The sequence below is a fragment of the Podarcis muralis genome, chromosome 2, assembly GCF_964188315.1.
Source record: "Podarcis muralis chromosome 2, rPodMur119.hap1.1, whole genome shotgun sequence".
NCBI lineage: Eukaryota > Metazoa > Chordata > Lepidosauria > Squamata > Lacertidae > Podarcis > Podarcis muralis.
Genome location: NC_135656.1, coordinates 112,638,625 through 112,663,258, shown reverse-complemented (window position 1 = coordinate 112,663,258; position 24,634 = coordinate 112,638,625). Strand labels below are relative to the sequence as shown.

Sequence of the window (24,634 nt, the reverse complement as noted above, 5' to 3'; positions counted from 1 at the left end):
AGTTCTTAACCTGAGGTACTATTTCTGGGTTAGCGGAGTCTGTAACCTGAAGCGTCTGTAACCTGAAGCGTATGTAACCCGAGGTACCACTGTAGTGGGATCTCCGGTACCAGTGTTACTGATTTTGTTAAGAAAAGAGCAAAAGTGTTGAGACCTCCAACTTCCCCCCTGAACCTGAAGAACCAAAGAAATGTAGGGCTGAAAGGGACTCTAAGGGCCATCTAGTCCAACCCCCAGCAACACAGGAATATGCAGCTGTCCCATAAAGAGATCGAACCTGCAACCTTGGTGTTATCAGCACCATGCTCAAACCAACTGAGCTATCCAAGGATGAAGCATCTCCCAGACCTCACAATCGGTTCAGAAAAAGTAGGACAGTAGTAAAATATTTTGCTTCTTTTTGAACGTTTTCAAAATTCATTGGCAAGCTCAACTCTCCCCTCAACTCTTGCCAGGTCAGAGAAGGACAGGGGCTTGTCCCCACAGTCACACCGGGCCTCAGAGTATCTCCATGGGGCCGACCCTACTGTTAGGCGAAAGGAGGTATGCCTCAGGCAGCTGCTTTTGGGTGTCATGAGAGGGGCATTGTTTTTATAGCTTTACTGCCACAGAGAGGCACTGGGGGATTTTCTGCCACAGAGGCCAACATAAACTCAGTCAGATGGACAGAGAATAATAATAATAATTACAGTGGCACCTTGGGTTAAGAACTTAATTCGTTCTGGAGGTCCGTTCTTAACCTGAAGCACCACTTTAGCTAATGGGGCCTCCCGCTGCCCCTGCGTCCCCGCTGCGCGATTTCTGTTCTCATCCTGAAGCAAAGTTCTTAACCCGAGGTACTATTTCTGGATTAGCAGAGTCTGTAAACCGAAGCGCCTGTAACCTGAGGTACCACTGTAGAAGTAGTAGTAGTAGTAGTAGTAATAATAATAATAATAATAATAATAGCCAGCCCTTCACGGCTATGTGCCTTGACATGTGGGGACACAGAATTGCTGCTCCAGTTCTGACAGCAAAATATACAGTCATACCTTGTGTTGCGTCCGCTTCATGTTGCGTCTTTTTGTGTTACGTCCCGCAGCAACCCGGAAGTACTGGAACGGTTTACTTCTGGGTTTCGCCGCTCGCGCATGTGCAGAGGCACTAAATTATGCTTCATGCCTGTGCCTGCGCAGTGCTTCAAGTTGCGGGCATTTCACATTACGGACGGGCCTCCGGAACGGATCCCGTCCGTAACACAAGGTACCACTGTACAGTGGTGCCCCGCAAGACGAATGCCTCGCAAGACGAAAAACTCGCTAGACGAAAGGGTTTTCCGTTTTTTGAGTCGTTATGCAAGACGAATTTCCCTATGGGCTTGCTTCGCAAGATGAAACATCTTGCAAGTTCTTGCGAGTTTGTTTCCTTTTTCTTAAAGCCGCTAAGCCGTTAATAGCCGCTAAGCCGCTAATAGCCGTGCTTCACAAGACGAAAAAACCGCAAGACGAAGAGACTCGCGGAACAGATTAATTTCGTCTTGCGAGGCACCACTGTATTGGTATCGCTCAGATGTTCTGTTCAATGACAAAATTACCTGCCAAAGTATTTCAAGATTTTACCCACAAGAGGAGGTGTTGAGGATTTGAAGAACCAAAAATGTAAAAGGTGTTTTCTCCACACACACACATAAGGGAGAACTGGCCTTGAACAAGGAAAATGGGGCCTGTCGTGGCCCTTATTGTAATATTTTCCAAAGGAAAAACAATTATACATTTTAACTAACCTGAAACAATGGGGCTAGGGGAGGATTAAAAATGTGAATTCCTCCAAAAAGAGGGGGCACCCGGACTTGAACCAGGGACCTCTTGATCTGCAGTCAAATGCTCTACCGCTGAGCTATACCCCCAGTACAATTGTTCCTTCTCAAGAAGCCATCATAAGGATACAGGTTTGGTCACCCGGTCCACTTTGATCTGCTGCCAGCAACAGGTTTATTAACTGCAGGGATAGCTGTGGTTAATTGCCACCCACCCACTTTGTAATTATACTTCGTTTTACATCATGCTTAACTAGTTCGGTGTCCAGGTGAGCTCATTTCTAAACACCGTGACTCAGCCTGCAGCAGTTGTGCGACAACCCGGATTCAAGCCAGGGTGTGTTCACACGGGCAGCTTAAATAAGAGCTGCTGCTACAGGATTAACACAGCGTGGCGAACCTGTGCCATCCGGGTGTTGCAGGACTACAACTCCCACAACACCTGACCACTGGCCATGCTGTCTTGGGCTGATAGGAGTTGGGAGTAAAACTCTGGAGGGCCAAAGGTTCCCCCTGGATGAACAGAACCGATCTGGCTAGGTTTCCCCAGTCACCCTAAAAAGCCCTCGGTCCAGTATACCTGAAGGAGCGTCTCCACCCCCATTGTTCAGCCCAGACACTGAGGTCCAGCTCCGAGGGCCTTCTGACGGTTCCCTCGCTGCGAGAAGCCAAGTTACAGGGAACCAGGCAGAGGGCCTTCTCGATGGTGGCACCCGCCCTGCGGAACACCCTCCCACCAGATGTCAAAGAGAACAACTACCAGACTTTTAGAAGACATTTGAAGGCAGCCCTGTTTAGGGAAGCTTTTAATGTTTGATGCATTACTGTATTTTAATATTTTGTTGGAAGCTGCCCAGAGTGGCTCGGGAAGCCCAGGCAGATAGGCGGGTATAAAAATAAGTTGTTGTTATTAATTATTAATTATTACCCTGGGCGGCTTCCAACAAAGTATTAAAAATACAATAAAACATCAGACATTAAAAACTTCCCTAAACAGGGCTGCTTTCAGATGTCTTCTAAAAGTCAGCTAGTTGTTTATTTCCTTGACATCTTACAGGAGGGCGTTCCACAGGGTGGGTGCCACCACCGAGAAGGCCCTCTGCTTGGTTCCCTGCAACCTCACTTCTCGCAGGAGGGAACTGCCAGAAGGACCTCGGAGCTGGACCTCAGAAGTGGGCTGTGCAGGGAACATGACCAGAACAGCCTAAAGCCAAGGCAGCTTCCCCACTGACTGTCAAAATTCCCCACCCGTCTTGAGTATCCTTCCATCCCCCACCCACTGCCCCCTTCCTTACCTCAATTGTCCTTTCCAGTCATTAAAATCCTGTTTGGGCAGCACGACAGCGGGGCTGGAGTGAACAGCCAGCGGCAGGCGGCTTTCCAGGTATGCTGACTGAACCCACCAGTCTGTGATCTGGAATGAATGGGATACAGTTAGGACAAGGGAATACAACACTTCTTACTGCCCTGATGTGACACCCCGCAAGGGCTTTTTTTCAGGAAGAAGTAACAGGAACTCAGCTCCAGCACCTCTCAAATGAGCCATTGAGGGAGGTATTCATGGTGAGTTTTCTAAACCACCGAGCCTCTTGCGTTTGCCGATTGGAAGGTCAGTGGTTCGAATCCGCTCAATGGTGGTGACCTCCCGCTGCTCTGTCCCAGCTCCTGCCAACCCAGCAGTTCAAAAGCACGCCAGTGCAAGTAGATAAATAGGTACCACTGTGGCAGGAAGGTAAACGGCATGCACAGGTGGCAGATTAACAAGGTCTGCTCCTGGGCCATGCCCTGTCCATCCTAATGGAGCAGCTACGGCACCAACCTTAAAACAGCCATGCCTTTCCCCAAATAATTATGGGACCTGTAATTTGTTATTTAGGGTCCCAAGAGCTGTTAGGAGACCCTGATTCCCCTCCCAGAGCTACAACCCCCTGCGTTCCCAGTGACTGTGAAACCACTCTGGAAACTGCGTTGTTGTTGTTGTTTAAATTTGTGTACTGGCCTACACCTGTAGATATCAAGGCAGTTCGCAACATAAAATTACAAAATACAGTGGTACCTCGGGTTACATACGCTTCAGGTTGCAGACTCCGCTAACCCAAAATAGTACCTCAGGTTAAGAACTTTACCTCAGGATGAGAACAGAAATTGCGCGGCAGCAGCAGGAGGCCCCATTAGCTAAAATGGTGCTTCAGCTTAAGAACAGTTTCAGGTTAAGAACGGACCTCCGGAACGAATTAAGTACTTAACCTGAGGTACCAGGTATACAGAGGAACCTTGCTTTTCGAACATAATCCGTTCCGGAAGAGTGTTTGACTTCCGAAACGTCCGAAAACCCGTTAAGAAAATTGAAAAACATGGAGCGGAAGCCATTCGACTTCTGAGGCGCGTTCGAAAATGGAAGCAATTATTCTCGAAAACCAAAGGCCCGGTTAAAAAGGAACAGTTTCCCCCCGGCACCTAAAGGTGTATAACAGGCACCCCCAAACTTGGCCCTCCAGGCGTTTTGGGACTACAATTCCCATCATCCCTGACCACTGGTCCTGCTAGATAGGGATGATGGGAGTTGTGGTCCCAAAACATCTGGAGGGTCAAGTTTGGGGGTGCCTGGTGTATAATGAAGCTGAAGTTCCCAGAATCCCTTGGGGGGGAACCATGGCTGTTTAACATGGTAGCATAGCTCTTTCAATGTATGCCGCGAATTTGCCCTGAGAGCTCTGCTGGGAAGCCCCACTGCCAGCGGCAGCTTCTTCCTGCTTTGTGGGGTCTCTCCGCAGAGCCCCGGGTCCCCCTTCCTTACCCAGTTCTCCATGCGGTCTGCCCGGCGCTGCAGCCGTGCTTGGAGCCTCTCGCCTTCTCCGCCTGGCACCCCGAACTCAGCCAGCAGCTGCTGCGTCTGCTCCAGCTCCTCTGGGCTCACCAGCGGCTCCAGGGAGCGCAGGTACCGGGCCGTGGTCTCCGCCAGCGAGGGCAGGGGCTGGCGAGGGAGCGGGAAGGACGAGGCATGCCTGCAGTGGAGTGTCTGGAAGGGAAGAAAGGGCAGAGTCAAAAGAACAGTCACTCCCACTCAAGCAGGGTCAGAAATTTCCCAGGCGCCAAAAGGAGATCTCTGGGTGCTTACATCTCCATCTGGCTAGCCCCTTATTATTATTATTATTATTATTATTATTATTATTATTATTATTAATTTATTATTTATAACCCGCCCATCTGGCTGGGTTTCCCCAGCCACTCTGGGCGGCTTTCAACAGAACACTAAAATACAATAACCTATTAAACATTAAAAGCTTCTCTAAACAGGGCTGCCTTCAGGCGCCACTACCGAGAAGGCCCTCTGCCTGGTTCCCTGTGACTTGGCTTCTCGCAACGAGGGAACCGCCAGAAGGCCCTCGGCACTGGACCTCAGTGTCCAGGCAGAACGATGGGGGTGGAGACGCTGCTTCAGGTATACTGGGCCGAGGCCGTTTAGGGCTTTAAAGATCAGCACCAACACTTTGAATTGTGCTCAGAAACGAACTGGGAGCCAGTGTAGGTCTTTCAAGACCGGTGTTATATGGTCTTGGTGGCCACTCCCAGTCACCAGTCTAGCTGCCATGTTCTGGATTAGTTGTAGTTTCCGGGTCACCTTCAAAGGTAGCCCCATGTAGAGCGCATTGCAGTATTCCAAGCGAGAGATAACCAGAGCATGCACCACTCTGGCGAGACAGTGTGCAGGCAGGTAGTGTCTCAGCCTGCGTACCAGATGGAGCTGGTAGATAGCTGCCCTGGACACAGAATTGACCTGCGCTTCCATTGACAGCTGCAAGTCCAAAATGACTCCCAGGCTGCGCACCTGGTCCTTTAGGGGCACAGTTACCCCATTCAGGACCAGGGAGTCGCCCACACCTACCCGCCTCCTGTCCCCCAAAAACAGTACTTCTGTCTTGTCAGGATTCAACCTCAATCTGTTAGTCGCCATCAATCCATTTATTGCATTTATAGCCCATCTTTTTATCCAAGGAGTCTATGTTTCACCCCCCCCCCCAGATAATCCCTATGACGACCCTGTGAGATAGGTTAAGAGGCTGCGACTGACTCCAAGGTCACCCGGTGCGTTTCATGACTGAGTGGGGATTTGAACCCTGATCTCCCAGGTTACCTAGTCTGACACTTTAACCACTACACTACACTGGCTTCCTGGAGTCCTTCTGCTACGGGACAGCTATATAAATTAAATATAAAGCTGGGAAATGTAAAATGTCACATAGAGAAGGATCTGAATTTTTTAAAATTGATGCTTGAATTTGATTTTTTTCTGGGTTGCTTTATTTGATGTGTTGTAAACCGCATTGAATTTTTTTCTTTAAAATATAAAGCCACATAGAAGCAAAAAATAATAACAACAGCAAGAATAAGAAATTTCACTGTAAAAAAAAAAAAAGGAACCTAGACATTCCAGCGCGGTGACCGTAACCGAGGTTTAAGGTACCATTTGGCGATTAGCTTCTGTATCTGAGTTTCTGCACTCAACAAGTACCATATCTTCAATGGCTGCTGAGATTTCCCCAAGGGCAGATCCCCACGAATGGGTTTTAATTGAGTTGCCTTTGTGTGCTGCCAACCTGAAGGGACAAAACATGTACAAAGCCCTGCCTCTTGCGCTACCCTTAATAAAGCATGGCTCTGCCCTCAGCATCTATGCACAGCACAAACAATGAGTTCTATGCAGAGGAAGCCCATTTAAATTAATGGTCCTATGTCAGTCATGACCACTAATTTCAATGGGTCTACTCTGAGTTTAACCAAGGCCCCTCCGCATTATACAGCAGTATCATACCGCTTTAAACAGCACCCCCGCCCCTCAAATAATCCTGGGAACTGTAGTTTTGTTAAAGGCACTCAAAGGTGTCAGGATGCCTTCAAGAGAGCTACAATTCCCAGAGTTCCCTGGGAAGAGGGGTTGCTTGTTAAACCTCTGTGAGTTCCACCCTTTACAGTGCTACAATTCCCAGCACCCTTAACAAACTACAGTTTCCAGGAATCTTTACAGGGGGGAGTTTTAAATGACTGTAGATAAAACAAAAGGGAAGGGATGTCGGCACACATTCTTAGAAATCTGGTTATAGTGAGGAATAAGAGTTCATTGAGGGAAGTGGGTGGAGCTGTGGGTTAAACCACTGACCCTAGGGCTTGCCGATCAGAAGGTTGGCGGTTCGAATCCCCACGACAGGGTGAGCTCCCGTTGCTCGGTCCCTGCTCCTGCCAACCGAGCAGTTCGAAAGCACGTCAAAGTAGATAAATAGGTACCACTCCGGCGGGAAGGTAAACGGCGTTTCCGTGCGCTGCTCTGGTTCGCCAGAAGCGGCTTAGTCATGCTGGCCACATGACCCGGAAGCTGTACACCGGCTCCCTCGGCCAATAAAGGGAGATGAGCACCGCAACCCTAGAGTCGGCCACGAGTGGACCTAATGGTCAGGGGTCCCTTTACCTTTACCTTTAAGAGTTCATTGCCTCTGATTGCCAGCTGCTTGGGAACGGAGGTGGGAAAACACTGTTGTCCTCATGTCCTGCCCGTGGTCATTCTATGGCAGTGGCATCGTCTGTTGGGACTAGATCAGGGGCTGAGAAATTTTGCCACTCAGAGAGGGCAAATTCCAGGGGTCACTTTTCAGAGGCCAAAGTGTGGCTGTTTACATTTACTGTTGTGTAGTTGGGTACATCCCAGTTACACAAAAGCCAGACCTTTCTGCATGCCCCAAAACTCTTCATCCAGGCAAGCAAAACACGGAAGGAGGGCCAGTGAGAAGGCAAAGAGGCAAAGAGACCCGAGGGCCCGAAAACGAAGCTTGGAGAACTGCATTTAGCAACTGTGCCTGAGGTTCCCCATTCCTGAACGAGACAGGCCTAGCAGGAATCTTTGGGTGTGTACAAATCACATTCTTAAAGCACCCCCCCCCAAAAAAACCCCAAATCTTGGGAACCATCGTTTTTAGAAAAGGGGTCTGGGAACTGTAGTACCGCGACTGGTAAACTGCATTTCCCAGGATCCTGGGGGCGCTGGTGGAATGTGCTTTAAATGCATTTAAGTGCATGCGCCGCCTTCCAACACACGAAGCCAATGGCGGAGCGGGAGGAACTGGAAAAAGAGGTGGCACCATGTTCAGAGGGGCAGGATTGCAAATGGCTTTGCTTTTGTGTTTTTTAAATATGAGTTTTGCGGTTTTGTTCTGTCTGGCGCGGCCCCACCCGTTTGTATCCTAAGGGCCTCTCTCTACCCTCTGCAGAAATTTCTCTGGGCCTCTCCACTCTCACGGGGCGCTGCGATCATCTGAAGGCTAAACTCGTGGCAACTTTCCCCTTCGTCCTCTGTGCCAGAGCCGTCCACCTTCCTCCCCTTGCAGGCAGACGCTCGCCATATGGAAGCCCCGAGGGCGCGCACGCTTTGCAAAACAAACGGCACTTCCCTCTACCGCCCACTATCAAATGTGGGGAGTTTTGGGGGGGGGGGCTGGGTGCGAGGTTCTCCATTTCCCAACTCGATCCGACTCCGTGCATAGGCTTCCTCGTGAGGAGAGAGTCGTCGTCCGTCCCCCGTCCCCCCACAGCTCCCCGGGATTTCCCACCCAAGTCTGCGCGTAAAGACGACCCCCGCGCACCGCCCCCCCTTCCCCATCTTGCAGACGCGGCTCCCCGCACGTCCGCACGCGGGCAGCGTGTTTGCAAAACAACGGGCTCCGCCCACGCTCGTCGGGATGGCACGCATCTCTCTTTTTTTTTAAAAAGCGAGGCTTTCCACTCACCGCGGATCTCAGTCCCGGGGGCTTCGTGCGCCCCCAAGCCCGCCACATCAGCCTCCACCTGCCCATCGCCGGAGTCCCATGCGCCCTCCTGAACAGCTATGGGGTTCGCAGGGCTGCCTTAGGGGGCGGAGGGAGGGTTTAGGTGGGGGCGAGGCAGGAGGGCTGGTTGACCCGGGTGCAAATATTTGTCATTTCCTGAAAAGGAGGGAGGAAGAGGATGGTTGGGAAATGGGGGTGGGGCTTTCTCCGCGTGACCCCCCCCCCCGCCCCATTCCCCACACCAAATGCATCCATCTTCTAAGGTCCTGGGATTTGCTGTGCATTTGATCTCGAGCCATAAAAACAACTGGCGTTTTTTGCTACAAGGGGAAAATATGTTTCTGTCCACGAAGGAACGGAGCGTGTTGCAAATCTCTTCCAGCGGAGCGACGAAAGAATGTTGCAGGCGGGGCTTCAACATTGTAGCCGCAAGAGGATGCGAAATTGGCTTTGCAACCTTTTCCTGGGATACAATTCAGCGCGTCGCTGAATTAAGTTTCCAGGCTTGGGTTTATCTGGGTGCAGAATATTCAGGTTCGCCTAATTTTAATTGTACGCTGCCTTTCCGTAGTTAAAACCACGCTCAAGGACGGCTTACAACATGGAAAAAAGTCAAATATGATTACAACATGGCAAAATAAGTGATAAACAATAAATAAAACATTAAAAAATTGCAACCGATTTGTGCAATTCCCACATAAATTGTAATACCTAAAATAAAGATACAAAAAAATTATGTCAAAAACAGCAAAAGCCCCACCCCCAACAAAAAACCCCAGCCCAAGAATCTGTTCAGCAGCCTCAGCTTTTGCAGCTGGAGTCAGTCCAGGCCCCACCCTCATTATTGTGTGAACCGCCCTGACCTCTGGGTATAGGGCAGTATATAAAATAAATAAATAAATACTGATCTTTCCTCCAGATTAAGCTGCTATATGAAGGCGTAGCCACAAGGACCCGTTGAAAGCTCAGATCTTGCCCTTAAACTGATTTTGGAGAAGCTGAGTCAGAGGAACATTTTTTAATTTTTATTTTGTTCCTGTGTCTGGCAGTATAAGGATATACTGCCTCAATTTTCCAGAGGCTGTACATGACTAAACTTTAAATCATCCTTAATTTTTCAGAGGCAAAACGTGGCTTGGTGGAATGGGAGGGGGGGGGGACGGGACAGCAGCTAAGGTTGTGTGTGTGTGTATGTATACAGTGGTACCTTGGTAGCCGAATGGTTTGGCTCCCGAACAAATCGGCTCCCAAATGTCACAAACCCGGAAGTGAGTGTTCCGGTCTGCGAATGTTTTTCAGAAGCTGAACGTCTGACACGGTTTCCACGGCTTCTGATTGGCTGCAGGAACCACTTTGGGATTCAAACGGACTCTCAGAATGGTTTGAGTTTCAGAACCAAGGTCCCACTGTGTGTATATATATATATATAGCAACATCTGAGCTTTCTAACGGGTCCTTGTGGCCATGCCTCAAACTGCAGCCCTGCAAAGGCAAGGATGAAAAACTCACCTCTGCCTGCTTCTTGGGAGAAAAGCAATGACAAACCTAGACAGCATCTTAAAAAGCAGAGACATCACCTTGCCAACAAAGGTCCATATAGTTAAAGCTATGGTTTTCCCAGTAGTGGTGTATGGAAGTGAGAGCTGAACCATAAAGAAGGCTGATCGCCAAAGAATTTATGCTTTTGAATTCTGGTGCTGGAGGAGACTCTTGAGAGTCCCATGGACTGCAAGAAGATCAAACCTCTCCATTCTGAAGGAAATCAGCCCTGAGTGCTCACTGGAAGGACAGATCCTGAAGCTGAGGCTCCAATACTTTGGCCACCTCATGAGAAGAGAAGACTCCCTGGAAAAGACCCTGGTGTTGGGAAAGATGGAGGGCACAAGGAGAAGGGGACGACAGAGGATGAGATGGCTGGACAGTGTTCTCGAAGCTACTCACATAAATTTGACCAAACTGTGGGAGGCAGTGGAAGACTGGAGTGCCTGGCGTGCTCTGGTCCAGGGGGTCACAAAGAGTTGGACACGACTAAACAACTAAACAACAACAACTAATTACTTTGTATCTGGCTCACATAAAAGGTCAAAAAAGGGAAGGGCTGTAGTTCAGTGGTAGAGCTACTACCTTGTAAGCAGAAGTTTCCAGGTTCAGTCCCCAGTATCTCCAGGGGAGATTGGGAGAGAACCTTGCCTGAAACCCTGGAGAGATGCTGCCAGTCAGTGTGGACATTGCTAAGGTACATGAACTGATGCTACTTCTGATGTTCCTTTTAAAAAAAGTACTATTAAAAAAAATTGAAGAGTTGCAATTCTGCTTGAGGCAGCAAAATGTGTTAATAAATATTCACAAGCAACAGAGAGATGATAAAAAAAATCCATCTTGCCTGTAGTCTCGGAGAAGATCTAGGCCGTACACCTTTATAAGAGACAATGTGGTTAGAACAATTACAGGGCAATGCTATGCATGCCTGTTCAGACGAAAACTCCATGTTAAGTATTCAGAACAATATTGCAGTCTGCATTTACATGGCAGCAAGCCCAGTTTGACACAATAAGAATCATATCCAAGTAAACATTCAGTCTGTAAGAGGGACCACTGTCTGATGTTTCCTGTTCAAACCGTGGGCCAATCGTGGACTGTTATTATGATGATTATTTTACTATTAGGCTGTCTATCATTATGGATTTAATTACGGTTTTCTCATTGATGTTCTGTAATGTGTTTTTAATGCCGTACACTGCTCCGAGGTCTTCTGATAAGGGATGGTATATAAATTGAAAAATAAATACAGTGGTGTCTCGCAAGACGAAATTAATTCGTTCCGCGAGTTTTGCCGTCTTGCAATTTTTTTCGTCTTGCGAAGCACGGTGTCGGGAAAGTTTTGGAAAAGCTTCAAAAATCACCAAAGTCTTTAAAAACTTCAAAAAAGGCTACCACACCGCATTCTATGAGTTGCTCCTCGAAGTCAAGTCGCAACTGTATTAACGGTGTTAAGAAAAAGGGAACAAACTTGCAAGACGTTTCCGTCTTGTGAAGCAAGCCCATAGGGAAAATCGTCTTGCGAAGCAACTCAAAAAAACAAAAACTGTTTCGTTTTGCGAGTTTTCCGTCTTGCGAGGCATTCGTCTTGCGAGGTACCACTGTAGTAACAACAACAATAACAGAGCTCACAAGCCAAGTCACTGCTGGGGGCCGAATGTGCCCCCCCCAGGCCTATCTGACCACTTACTGCCATGCAGGTGGTGCTGTGGTCTAAACCACTGAGCCTCTTGGGATTGCCAATCAGAAGGTTGGTGCTTCGAATCCCTGCGATGGTCGTTGTTCTGTCCCAGCTCCTGCCAACCTAGCAGTTTGAAAGCACGCCAGTGCAAGTAGATAAATAGGTACTGCTGTGGCAGGAAGGTACCGGTAAACGCCATTTCCATGCACTCTGGTTTCCGTCACGGTGTCCTCTTGTGCCAGAAGCGGTTTAGTCATGCTGGTCACATGACCCGGAAAGCTGTCTGTGGACAAACGCCGGCCCCCTCGGCCTGAAAGCGAGATGAACGCCACAACCCCTTAGTTACCTTTGACTGGACTTAACCGTCCAGGGGTCCTTTACTGTTTTTACCTTTTTACCATAACTGTGTCCTTGGACTGTGATGATAATATCTCTTGCTTACCAAGATGGAGGATTGAGAGGGGGACATAGAAACCTCTGTATTTTTTCTTTTCTTGTCTTTTCTTTTTGCACGGCTACAGAGCTTTCCAAACTTTTCATGTTGGGGACACACATTTTAGACATGTATCATTTCACAGCACAGTCATTCAGTTTTGCCAGTGTTATAATAATTTTAAGATCTTAGATATATAATAAATGTTCATAAATGGACCAAGCAAACACATACATAAATATATAAACCACATGTCTGGAGCAGCACAGGAAGACAGTCCTGAAACCATTTTGACTCCCAAACTGACCAAATGTTTCTCTGCAAGGAGGGAGGGGGTGAGGGAACCTTCCCATTGTCTCAGGAATTAAGTGATTACCATCTCAAAGGAATGGCCAGACTACCAGGAAAGGCAATCGGATAAGGCATTATCAGATAACCAGGCAGACAGGAGATAAACAAAGCACTCAGATTTCTGTTGTAGACCACCTTTTCTATTATGTAGATATGATGTTTCTGGGGGTGGTTTTGAGCTCCAGGGCAGGGAATTTAAAATGTCTATATAATGGTAGGCACACCTTTGTTTGGGGTCCTCTTCCATTCCTGCGGGTGAGCGGAGCACCCTGTTGCAACAGTGTTAATAAAGATCAGGCTTACTAGCTGCTTTGCTTCTCAATATTCTCTGGTTGGCCTCTGTTCTTTTCTCCTACCGATGGAGAACCTACAAAGGACTCTATAAGTGCTCTTGTGTACCCCATAACGGAACAAGAGATTTTGATTACAACACCAGCAAAACAGAGTTTAACCCCTTTCCAGCCCCGGGAGGAGCGTTCGTGTGACACGCTGCAGCCGACACACTTAACGTGTCACGACACACAGTTTGGAAAGCTCCGGTGTGGTCTGTTGTACAAAGGCACATCCATTGCTCTGCTCACTTTTGCCTCTGGCTCTGCCTACCACTGAAATGGTCCCCAGGGACCCCTAAAAAAGAACGTGGCCCTTGAGCTGGAAAATAAATCCCCACTCCTGCTATTCAAGCTAACTGGGAAGTAACGCATATTTAGCTCAGTGTGACCTACTTCTCTGAATCAGCTATTAGGAATGGAGAGGTTTAAAATAATTTGTCTTGGGCTCCAAATAAAGTAAGAAACATTCCTTAGCAGATCAAAAGAAGAAGAAACAGAATATGTGAGGTGCGCAGAAGATAAAAGCATGCACTGATTAAATCAGAGCAGATTTTTTTTGGTTTGTTTCTTTTAAAGGCAGGCGTGCCAAACTGAATATTTCAGCTACATTTGACAAGTAATGTTTCCCTGAAGGAAAGGGCCACACAGAGAGAGGAAAGGATATTGTTTGCAACGATTCACTAGATCTTCTGGACCCTGGATATTGCCTGCTTTGCATCAGGCTGAATTTGTAGCATCACCCTCTTTTGTGGCTCCGTGACTTTGCTGATACCTGAAGGCAGGAGGTGGAGGAGGAGGGGCACATTGGAGAGGAGAACAGGCAGCAGAGAATATGCTGGAAGGATAGAGCAGAGCATATACAAACAGGCAAAGGTATAGCTATAGAAATAAAACAGCCATGTGGGAAGTGATGGCGCCAGTAGCCCAATAATTATATCCAAACCCAGCTTCCAGTAGGCCTCCGGCAGGCCTGACTGCTGATGTAATACATGCATATACACATTGGGCCATCTCTACCATTAGGCAGAGGGAGGCAGCTGCCTCACACAGCAGATTTGTTGCAAGGGCAACAAATGGTGCCTCCTGTCACTATTTTGTGGGAGGGAGCGGTAGGTTTGCACAATTAACATGTACTAAAGTGCTCTCTCGCCATGAGCTTGGTGCAGTTCAGAAAGTGATTGAAAAGACTGGGATGAATGAATGATTCATGGGGAGACACCCTGCCCTCAAGTGAATCTGGAACGAAAGTGGGACAAACACTCTTTGTTATATAACTGCCCCGCAAGCAAATCAGAATGAATGTTCAGTAAAGACTGGCTTTCATTCTTTCCTCTTCCAGATTGTCTCTGGTTTGGGGTGGGATTCAACAGGCAAATTCCAGATGTGAAATTACAGTCGACTGGTCTTGTGCAACATGGCAGCTTCCCCAAAAGATCGCTGATAAGGGAAGCGGCAGGAACAATCACTGGGAAGTGTGGGAGGGATGATGCTTGATGCAATGTCAGTTCCCCCAATGTAATCTAACCTCCCCACAAACAAATCAGAATGGATGTTCATTAAATAGCGAGCATAATCTAATCTCTCTCCAAATGAATCAGGATGCATGCTGAAAAACAGGTAATCTGGAGGATTCCAAAGCGTTCATTGTTTGGTTTGCTATTATTGCATTTTGACTCCCAGGGGGGAGGGGAGGTAATTTTCAGAAGCAGCAAACATCTGACATTGAACCACCGTGAGTTGCAGAGGATTGTGGAACCATTCTATGGAATGTGCAGTCAGTACATGCAAGGCACTGGGAAGGCCTGCTCAGCCTCACTGTCAGCATGTGTGAACTCAGAAGCTGCCACGATCAAACACCCCCCCCCAACTCTCTTGTGATTCGCACAACAATATATTTTACTCATGGTGGATCTTTCTCTTCCAGACTGCTTCCCCACCTCCAGAGAAGCTTCTGTGAAATTATAGGATCCCCCAAAACACAGAACCGAAGAACCGTAGAGTTGTTGTTGGCCTATGAACCTTGGTTTGTTTTAGCTATGGCTTGGTGTCGTGTGCGAACCAGACACCTTTCCATAACCATGGTTTGTTTGACTAGCCCACCCCAGATGCTTATGAGTTTGCAAAGGCATGAGCAGCTGGAACACACAAAAAATATTTAGAGAAACGAGCCATGGTATGTGTTATGTACTGAGTTGAATAGGATCCAAAAGGCAGCAGTCTGATTGGTCTTAGAACAATAGGATTCAGAATGCAGCAGTCTGATTGGTCCTAGAACAATAGGGTCCAGAATGCAGCAGTCTGATTGGTCCTAGAACAATAGGGTCCAGAATGCAGCAGTCTGATTGGTCCACAGGAGCCACCCAATCCAGCTCCAGGTAGAAGTGAATCCGCAACCTGATTGGCCTATAGGTGAATCCCGGAATTAGCCATTCATGTGGGGCCCATTGTGTAAATAATGTATATAAAGCAGACATTCTGGGGGAACTTCCATTCCTCCTCACCACTATGAGCTGGATAAAGAGCATGAAATCCATTCTCGACTCCGAGTATATTTCAGTATGTTTGATTGTTTGTGGGACGACTTGTGTTTAACTTGTGGTTTGTTAAACAAAGTATGATTGAGAGTGTTGGATGAAAAACACGCTTGGCAAATCCTCACCATGCTGAACTCCCACCCAGAAAACTATGTTCCCACTGTGGAAGGACGTGTGGATCCAGAATTGGCCTCCACAGTCACTTATGGACACACAATTAAGACGTTTGTCATGGAAGACAATCTTTCTCAGCTACGAGTGATCACCAAAGGAGCAGAAGAAGAAGAAGGATGAGGAACAGTTTATAGCAAAATAGCAGTGAGGAACAGTTTATAGCAAAATAGCAGTGTTTCATCTGTCACAGTGTTAAACAGCAGAGTCATGTAGCACTTTAAAGACTAGCAGATGTCATTATCTGCTTTCACTGATTAGAGTCCATCATATCTGAAGAAGTATCTGAAGAAGTGTGCATGCACACGAAAGCTCATACCAAGAACTAACTTAGTTGGTCTTTAAGGTGCTACTGGAATGAATTTTTTTTGTTTTGACTATGGCAGACCAACACGGCTACCTATCTGTAACTAGAGTCCATCATGCACATGAAGTGTAATCCTCAGGTGAGTCTCAAACCTTTGGTGAGTTAGGGACGTCTCTTGCATGCAAAGGCAGGCTCTGGCAGATTAAGTGGATGAGACTGTAATAAACAAAAATCTGCCCTTGTTCGCTTATGGGGGACACAGGAGCCCTTATAGAGTCCTTTGTAGGTTCTCCATCGGTTGGAGAAAAGAACAGAGGTCAGCCAGATAATATTGAGAAGCAAAGCAGCTAGTAAGCCTGATCTTTATCGAACTGTTGCAACAGGGTGCTCCCCTCACACACAGGAGAAAGGAGGAGGACCCAGAACCAAGGTGTGTCCGCCCTTATATAGACATTTTAAATTTCCCACCTTGGAGTCCAAGACCACCCCCAGAGACATCATACCTACATCACAGAAAAGGTAGTCTACAGCAGAAATCTGAGTGTGTTGTTTACCTCCTGTCTGGCAAGTTACCTGCTAATGCTTACTTGATGGGATACCCTGGGGAGCCTGGCCAATCTTTTGTAATGATAAATACCTAGTTCCTGAGCCAGGTCACAGGCTTACCCTATTCATACACAGACATACCCTTAAGACGGGTTTTGTGAAGGAAAAGACAACGGGGAGGCTCTTCCATTTTCCTTTGACTTTGCAGAGAAAACATTTGGTCAGTTTGGGAGTCAAAATGGTTCCAGGACTGCTTTCCTGTGCTGCTTCAGACATGTGGTTTCTATATTTATGTACGTGTTTGCTTGGTACATTTATGAACATTTATTATATATATAAGACTTTAATTTATTTATTTCAAGACCAAAAGTGGGTCCAACGGTCAAGAAGGCAGTTCCTGCATGTGCTGCAGAGGGAAATGAGGGGCAGATGGGGCTCCTCAGCCTGGGAAGGGAGCCCATCGAGGAGAAGAAAAACTCTGATCCTTCAGGAGAAGGAGCGGCTGAGGAGTAAACCCGACACAAACCCTAAGACTTGCCAGTGGTGCATGCTCTAGTCATCTCCCGCTTGGACTACTGCAATGCGCTCTACGTGAGGCTACCTTTGAAGGTGACCCGGAAACTGCAATTAATCCAGAATGCGGCAGCTAGACTGGTGACTGGGAGCTGCTGAGACCACATAACACCTGTCTTGAAAGACCTACACTGGCTCCCAGTACGTTTCTGAGCACAATTCAAAGTGTTGGTGCTGACCTTTAAAGCCCTGAACGGCCTTGGCCCAGTATACCTGAAGGAGCGTCTCCACCCCCATCGTTCTGCCCAGACACTGAGATCCAGCGCCGAGGGCCTTCTGGCGGTTCCCTCATTGCGAGAAGTGAGGTTACAGGGAACCAGACAGAGGGCCTTCTCGGTGGTGGCACCCTCCCTGTGGAACGCCCTGTGAAGGAAATAAGCAGCTATCTTATTTTTAAAAGACATCTGAAGGCAGCCCTGTTTAGGGAAGTTTTTAATATTTAATGCTGTATTGTTTTTAACAGTTGATTGGAAGCCACCCAGAGTGGCTGGGGAAACTCAGCCAGATAGGCGGGGTATAAATAAATAAATAAATAAATAAATAAATAAATAAATAATAACAACAATAAGACAGTTGGATGGTGCCTTGAACACCTCCTGTCAACTCCTGCAGCCAAGCTAGTGCCAAACATCTTGCTCTGCTTCCCTTTGGGCCACATCATTGAGGCCAAGAGGTCTTGTCACCTGGGCAGCTCAGGACCTCCAGACACACTGACCAGGCTTGAGCCCCTGGGAGATTACTTTGGTCCTGCTAACTCATTGGTTTGGCTTCACCCCTGGAGGCACACTCCATTCTCTCTCCGGACGGATGGATGCCGACAACAACAATCCACAGGAACATAGGACACTGCCTTGTATTGAGTCAGACCCATAGCTGTCAACTTACAGATTAGAAAATAAGGGACCAGCAGCCAAAATAAGGGATTTTCCAGGCACAGGTATGTTCAACTTCTGAGCCGCTCTGAGCCAAAGGCAGAAAGCCCAGCCAGCAGCCAAATGAAGCCTCAAATGGTGGTTCCCACAGCGCAGCAACCCGGCAAAGGGGATGCAGCAAGGAAACCCACCGTCACCCCTCCGCTGGGAAGCGCTGAGCAAAGGCAAGTCCCCAGGCAATGCGGCCAGGCACAAGGCATGCAAGCTCCACCCCCCCAGTCGGTCTTAGACTCCTTATTGGGTGAGCAACGCAACCAAGCAACACAGTTGGAGCCTCCCTCCTCCCTGGCCGGCAGGGAGGGAGGGAGAGGAGCTGCTTCCTTTGAAACCCGGGAAATTTAAGGGACATCATCAATAAGGGACAGCAGCGGAATAAGGGACTTTCCCGCCAAATAAGGGACGGTTGACAGCTATGGTCAGACCACTGGTGCATCTAGCTTAGTATAGCCTACATTGGCCGGCAGCATGGCTCCACGTTTTCCAATAGTTATCTTCCAGCCCTACATAACTATGCCGGGATTTGAACTTGGGACCTTCTGCCTGCAAAGCAGATTCTCTACCACTGAACTATACAGCCTCCCCCCCTTGCAGGTATAGATACACCTGTCTGGTGGTGGGTAAGTTGTAAGCCGTGGGTTCAGAGGAAAATGACATGCAAAGAAGTAAGTACAGATAGCGACATGCTGATTTATTCGTTTTTTAGCCCTGCCAAATTCAACCCCTTTGGCAACATTTCCCTTTCCCTCTTGCTTCTTCAGAAGGCTCCCTTTCCCCTTTACATCTCCTTGAGCAACCACCACTTTGAGATTTACCACTTGACAAGCCCTTACTGCCTTTGGATTGTTTCCCTAGCAAACAGAGTCACGTGTCGCCGGGTTAAGTGTTGGGTGGAACTCAGCTCCTACCTAAGGGAATATCACTTTTTCTTAGGAGAAATGATAGACAGCCTAATAGTAAAATAATCATCATAATAACAGTCCACGATTGGCCCACAGTTTGAACAGGAAACATCAGACAGTGGTCCCTCTTACGGACTGAAGGTTTACTTGGATATGATTCTTATTGTGTCAAACTGGGCTTGCTGCCATGTAAATGCAGACTGCAATATTGTTATGAACACTTAACATGGAGTTTTCGTCTGAACAGGCATGCATAGCATTGCCCTGTAATTGTTCTAACCACATTGTCTCTTATAAAGGTGTAGGGCCTAGATCTTCTCCCAGACTGCAGGCAAGATGGATTTTTTTATTATCTGTTGCTTGTGAACATTTACTAACACCTTTCGCTGCCTCAAGCAGAATTGCAACTCTTCAAATTTTTTAATGGTACTTTTTAAAAAAAGACCATCTGAAGCAGAGCATCAGTTCATGTACCTTAGCATTGTCCACACTGACTGGCAGCATCTCTCCAGGGTTTCAGGCAAGGTTCTCTCCCAATCTCCCCTGGAGATACTGGGGACTGAACCTGGAAACTTCTGCTTACTAGGTAGTAGCTCTACCACTGAACTACAGCCCTTCCCTTTTTTGACCTTTTATGTGAGCCAGATACAAAGTTATTAGTTGTTGTTGTTTAGTTGTTTAGTCGTGTCCAACTCTTCGTGACCCCATGGACCAGAGCACGCCAGGCACTCCTGTCTTCCACTGCCTCCCGCGGTTTGGTCAGACTCATGCTGGTAGCTTCGAGAACACTGTCCAACCATCTTGTCCTCTGTCGTCCACTTCTCCTTGGGCCCTCCATCTTTCCCAACATCAGGGTCTTTTGCAGGGAGTCTTCTCTTCTCATGAGGTGGCCAAAATATTGGAGCCTCAGCTTCAGGATCTGTCCTTCCAGTGAGCACTCAGGGCTGAAGTGGACTCTTAAAGGTAAAGGTAAAGGGACCCCTGACCATTAGGTCCAGTCGTCTGGGGTTGCGGCGCTCATCTCGCTCTATAGGCCGAGGGAGCCGGCGTTTGTAAGCAAACAGCTTCCGGGTCATGTGGCCAGCATGACTAAGCCGCTTATGGCGAACCAGAGCAGCGTACAGAAACACCGTTTACCTTCCCGCCAGAGCAGTACCTATTTATCTACTTGCACTTTGACATGCTTTTGAACTGCTAGGTTGAGAGGATCAGGGTCTGATCAACGGGAGCTCACCCCGTCGCGGGGATTCGAACCGCTGACCTTCTGATCGGCAAGTCCTAGGCTCTGTGCTTTAACCCATAGCACCACCCGCATCCCTGAAGTGGTCTCTTAGCATGTACCATATATGTGGGAAATAAATGTAGGAAGTAAACCATAAATTAATATAACCCGATGGAGTTCCCAGGGGCAGGTGTCACCATATGAAAGGCCTTCATATGGAATGGGTCTCCTGATGATGTTGTATCTCCCAGAGACTCTCTCCTGCAGAGTACAGGTGATCTTTTAGGTCCTAAGCTCTATGAGGCTGTGTACACCAGAAAAAGGAACTCGGACTTTACTCGTTTAACTTGGCCAGCTGGCAGCTGGCGCAATACTTTATGCAGAAGTGTCAACGTGTGGAAACAGTCTGCTCTAGTGGTTTACATAGGATACAGCTGTAGATGAGAAGATAAGAGAGGAACCTGGCTGTTGCATCAGGCCAATAGCCTACCTAGTCCAGCATTCTCATAATGGCCAGCCAGCTGCCTCAACGCCAAGCCCCGGCCTGAGCACCCGCAGCAAATGCACATGACAGCTGTACTTGGTTGCAACCCTAATTTGAGAGCAAATGCCATTAATGTTAATAGGATTTATGCATGAGGGAACATTGCCGGAGATTATTACGTTTTAAAACTAAAAGAAGGGGGTTGGTTGGTTCAAGAGCATGGCTAGGCAAACTAAGGTCTGGGGGCCGGATCTGGCCCAATCGCCTTCTAAATCCGGCCCATGGACGGTCCAGGAATCAGTGTGTTTTTACATGAGTAGAATGTGTGCTTTAAAAAAAAAATGCATCTCTGGGTTATTTGTGGGGCACAGGAATTCATTCTTTTTTTATTTTTTTCAAAATATAGTCCGGCCCCCCACAAGGTCTGAGGGACAGTGGACCGGCCCCCTGCTGAAAAAGTTTGCTGAGCGCTGTTCAAGAGCCTTCTTTTAGTGCGGCTCCCCTTTCAGTCTGAGCTCCCTTACTGGCGACTGGTAGAAATCAAAGCCTTCATTTGCAGGCACTGGAAGCCGACGCTTTGGGGAAATTAGCCCCTTTTTTGTTATTACAGTATTGTTGTTGCAAATCCAGATGTCCGGGAACATTCTAGCGCAGAGAGGGAGGGAGGGGGTTGTGATTCCGGCTTGACCCCCAGCCCCCTCCAGATTCGCGGTCTCTTCCTCTCTTTAGGGGGCGCCACTTTCGCGATGAATGGAGCGGGGGTGGGAATAGAATGTTGCAACATTTGGTTTCCAGGGACGCCTGCGCGGTCGCCGGGGGCGGGGGAGCATCCCCGGATCTGACGCGCGCGCTCCAGCACGAGAGGGGAAATAAACAACAAGAGAAAAAGCGAGAGAGAGAGAAGAGAAGAGATCAGCTGGCGGATGGGGGCAGGGAAGCGGCCGGTGTCTTGATCCAGGCAAGATCCGATGGGAGGCGGTGGGGCGCAGGATCCGGTGAACTGCAAGGCGGGGGGTGGAATAAAAGTTTGCGAATTAATGGGGTTTACAGCTGGGGAATCCCATTCAGGAGAGGCGGGGTGGCGAATTCTTCCACGATCTTAAGCTGGGAGCGTGTGGGGCGAGGATGGGAATGGGTTTGGTTTGATGCTGAATGGGGCTTGATCGGGGATCTGCAACAGAGATCATTCATACGGATCTGTTGTGGCTGGAGAAGGGCCTGCAAGGGAGCCGGGAGGGTCGCGTCGACTTTTCCTTTTGGCCTCCGTTGAGGTTTCCAGGTATGGATACTGTATTTTTGGAGAGTTGCACACGCAGAAAGGACTTTCCCTCCGGGGTGGCTGCCCAGCGCCCACCCCCCCTTCTCCTAGCTGCACCGTCGGGAGAAGGCGAACCTGATGGAATTTTCCCCGCTCGGCAGCCCTTAAAGATACAGGAGCCCAAGCGGCTTTTATGACCCGGAGTTATTTATATATATATATATTTATGGCTTTGCAATGAGGTTGTGTGGAGAGGGGACGCCTTAGTTTCTCGATCACTGGGGAAAGAAAGGGCGGGTTTCTTCCTGCCAGCGTTTTGCAAATTTACAAAAGGCGCAAAAGAAATGTGGAGGGGGGCGGCGGTTATAGTCGTTTCGGCGGGGCAAATAACTCAGTGCCTACCGAAGGAAAAGTGGAGGAGGGCTTTTGTTCGCAGCTGCTTTCGTTCTCTGCCGAGCTTGCCGGCTGCTGTAGTTATTTATTTGAAGCACAGCTTGGTGCGCAAGAGAGGCGCTTCGCAACATTAGCGCCTGCACGTCTGGCTGCTGTTCAAATCGAAAGGAGCAGAATCGCGCTTTGCTCCAATCCATTGGTGAAAACCCTGCTTGCAATCTCAGGATTGCTTCAGCCGTGCGGCTCTTTTGGTGCCAGCGTTGAATTTTCACAGGATCTCGCTAATTTTTGTGGCTTTGTGTGTGTGTGTGTGTGTGTGTGAGAGAGAGAGAGAGAGGGAAGGAGGGAGGGAGAGAAATTCATCTTTTTTTGGGAGGGAGTGTTGTGTTGCATTTGTGCATCGGTTTTATACCCCACTTTTCCTCCCAAAGGAGCTCAGAGCACGAACACACCGGCATTTCGACAACAGCAAAACCAAAAAATAGTTTGATGCAGTGGCAGGGTAGGATTAGTTACTGCTCTGGCCAACAGCCTGTGACTTTGAAGCTGTTCCTTTGTATTATGTATATTTAGGGGCTGGACAGGAGAGAGGAAATAAGTCAATTTTTGCAGCGCTAACAGGTTCCGCATCCCCACTAGGAAATTCTTCCCTTCTCCAAATGGTGAGGTAGCGCTGCTCAGTAGTTACCTTCATTACTGTGCTTTTCACTTGCCTTAGCTTAGGTTGCGTACACACCCTAATCTTAAGGCACACAAATTTCGCAAACAGTCCTGGGCACTGCAGTTTATCTCTTAAGGTAAAGGTAAAAGGACGCCTGACCATGAGGTCCAGTCGTGACCGACTCTGGGGTTGAGGCGCTCATCTCGCTTTATTTTCTAAGGGAGCCAGCATACAGCTTCCAGGTCATGTGGCCAGCATGACTAAGCCGCTTCTGGCAAACCAGAGCAGCGCACGGAAACGCCTTTTACCTTCCCGCCGGAGCGGTACCTATTTATCTACTTGCACTTTGATGTTCTTTCGAACTGCTAGGTTGGCAGGAGCAGGGACCGAGCAACGGGAGCTCACCCCGTCGCGGGGATTCGAATCGCCGACCTTCTGATCAGCAAGTCCTAGGCTCTGTGGTTTAACCCACAGCGCCACCTGCGTCCCTTATGGAGCTACAATTCCCAGCACCCGTAGCAAACTACAGTTCCCAAGATTCTTTTGCAGGAAGCAGTGTCCTTTAAATGTGTGATGTGTAGGCACCCTGCTTTTCCTTCTCCTCTCCTTCCCCTCTCTTCTGAGGATTGGTCAGCTATTCCATGCTTGCACCTTTAGGAACAAATAAGTCTTTCTAGAGATACTCTCTTGCCTCTAAGCAGGGGAAAAAATGGGTTCCTTTTAATAGAACTGATGATGAACTGGTCTTAAAAATTAAGATGCAGCTTCTGCTCTTCCCCATCCCCTTCCATAGCTTGAGGAAGGTTTATAGCTCAGTGGTAGAGCTCTTGCCTGGTACATATAAAGTCCCAGGTTCAATCCCCAGGTATGGCTGGGAGAGTTTCTCTGCCTGAAATCTTAAGAACTGCTAGTTGGTGTAGACATTACTGAGTCTGATGGGCCAATAGCAGTTTCCTGTGTTCCCTCTGTCCTTTCTGGGACTTTTAATCCACCACTTCTTTGCAGCATGGCCTGTCTGCTCAGCCTTAGCTGCCTCCTCACCCTAAGAAAGGGCACTTCCAGACAACCTGTTTATTGAGCATGCACACTGATTTGCTGGCAGGAAGCCTAGGTGAGGAGTTGCATCAGACCCAGGTCACACCTCCCAGTGCCTGTCCTCCACCACTTTCCTTGTTGCAAAACATCCAGCCTATCTCCATGTTGCAAGCAATTATAATTGTGCAACCTGAATTTGGTGGGATGCGATTGCATCCCAGTCCCAGAAAACAACTCCAAAAACTGGACAGTCCAGAATTTGTCAGTGACAAATGGAGAGGTATGGGGGGAAACTCTGGGATGTGACTTTGGAAACTTCCCACGAGATGGGAAGGACTTTTCCCAGGGCTGTAGCCATGTGGGTGTCAAGGCTGGAGTCGGATGCAGCAGGTCAGTTGTCGGTGAAGTTAACTCTTCAAGGAAACGACACCCAACTCGGCAACACTTCGCAGTAGGTCTTGCCCCTGTGGAGCAGGTCCCTGCCCTCCACCTTTTCTAAGGCTCCTCCTCTCCTGGATGTTTCCCAAGCAGTCTCAAACTGCCTCCCTCTGGCCTCTGTTCTGCCCTCCTCAATAGTCAGCACGTTCTTCGAAACCAGGGTGGAGGTGGGCTTGTCGCAGCAGGAGAGGGAGACCCCCCTGGGTTCTTCAGCAGTATCCTAATTCCTCTCCTC

The 24,634-nt window shown here is 48.3% G+C and overlaps 2 protein-coding genes and 1 non-coding gene across 5 annotated transcripts in view; 1 reads left to right on the top strand and 2 right to left on the bottom strand.

Annotated features, from left to right (window-relative positions):
* LOC114590978 (carnitine O-acetyltransferase-like) overlaps positions 1-8,748 on the bottom strand; it is a 36,116-nt gene extending 27,368 nt beyond the window's left edge. Inside the window, exons 1-3 of one of the 2 annotated variants that reach the window (XM_077921774.1) lie at positions 8,572-8,748; positions 4,593-4,814; positions 3,091-3,209 (exon numbers count right to left, since the gene is read on the bottom strand). In XM_077921774.1, coding sequence (XP_077777900.1) covers positions 3,091-3,209; positions 4,593-4,814; positions 8,572-8,637 — 407 coding nt within the window. In that variant the 5' untranslated portion in view covers positions 8,638-8,748. The remainder of the gene's footprint in view (positions 1-3,090; positions 3,210-4,592; positions 4,815-8,571) is intronic. The other variant, XM_077921770.1, reaches the window with a different exon arrangement.
* Positions 1,814-1,885, bottom strand: TRNAC-GCA (transfer RNA cysteine (anticodon GCA)). Its single transcript has one exon. It is a non-coding gene; the product is annotated as a tRNA-Cys (tRNA).
* Positions 8,749-21,453: 12,705 nt separating the features above from the next.
* The window catches only part of PPT2 (palmitoyl-protein thioesterase 2), a 48,098-nt gene continuing 44,917 nt past the window's right edge, over positions 21,454-24,634 (top strand). Inside the window, exon 1 of one of the 2 annotated variants that reach the window (XM_028719935.2) lies at positions 21,454-21,572. Coding sequence is in view for 1 of the 2 variants with exons in the window: in XM_028719934.2 (XP_028575767.2) it covers positions 21,767-21,893 (127 nt within the window). In the remaining variant the exon portion in view is untranslated. Of the gene's footprint in view, positions 21,573-21,647; positions 21,894-24,634 lie in introns of those variants that run through there. The other variant, XM_028719934.2, reaches the window with a different exon arrangement.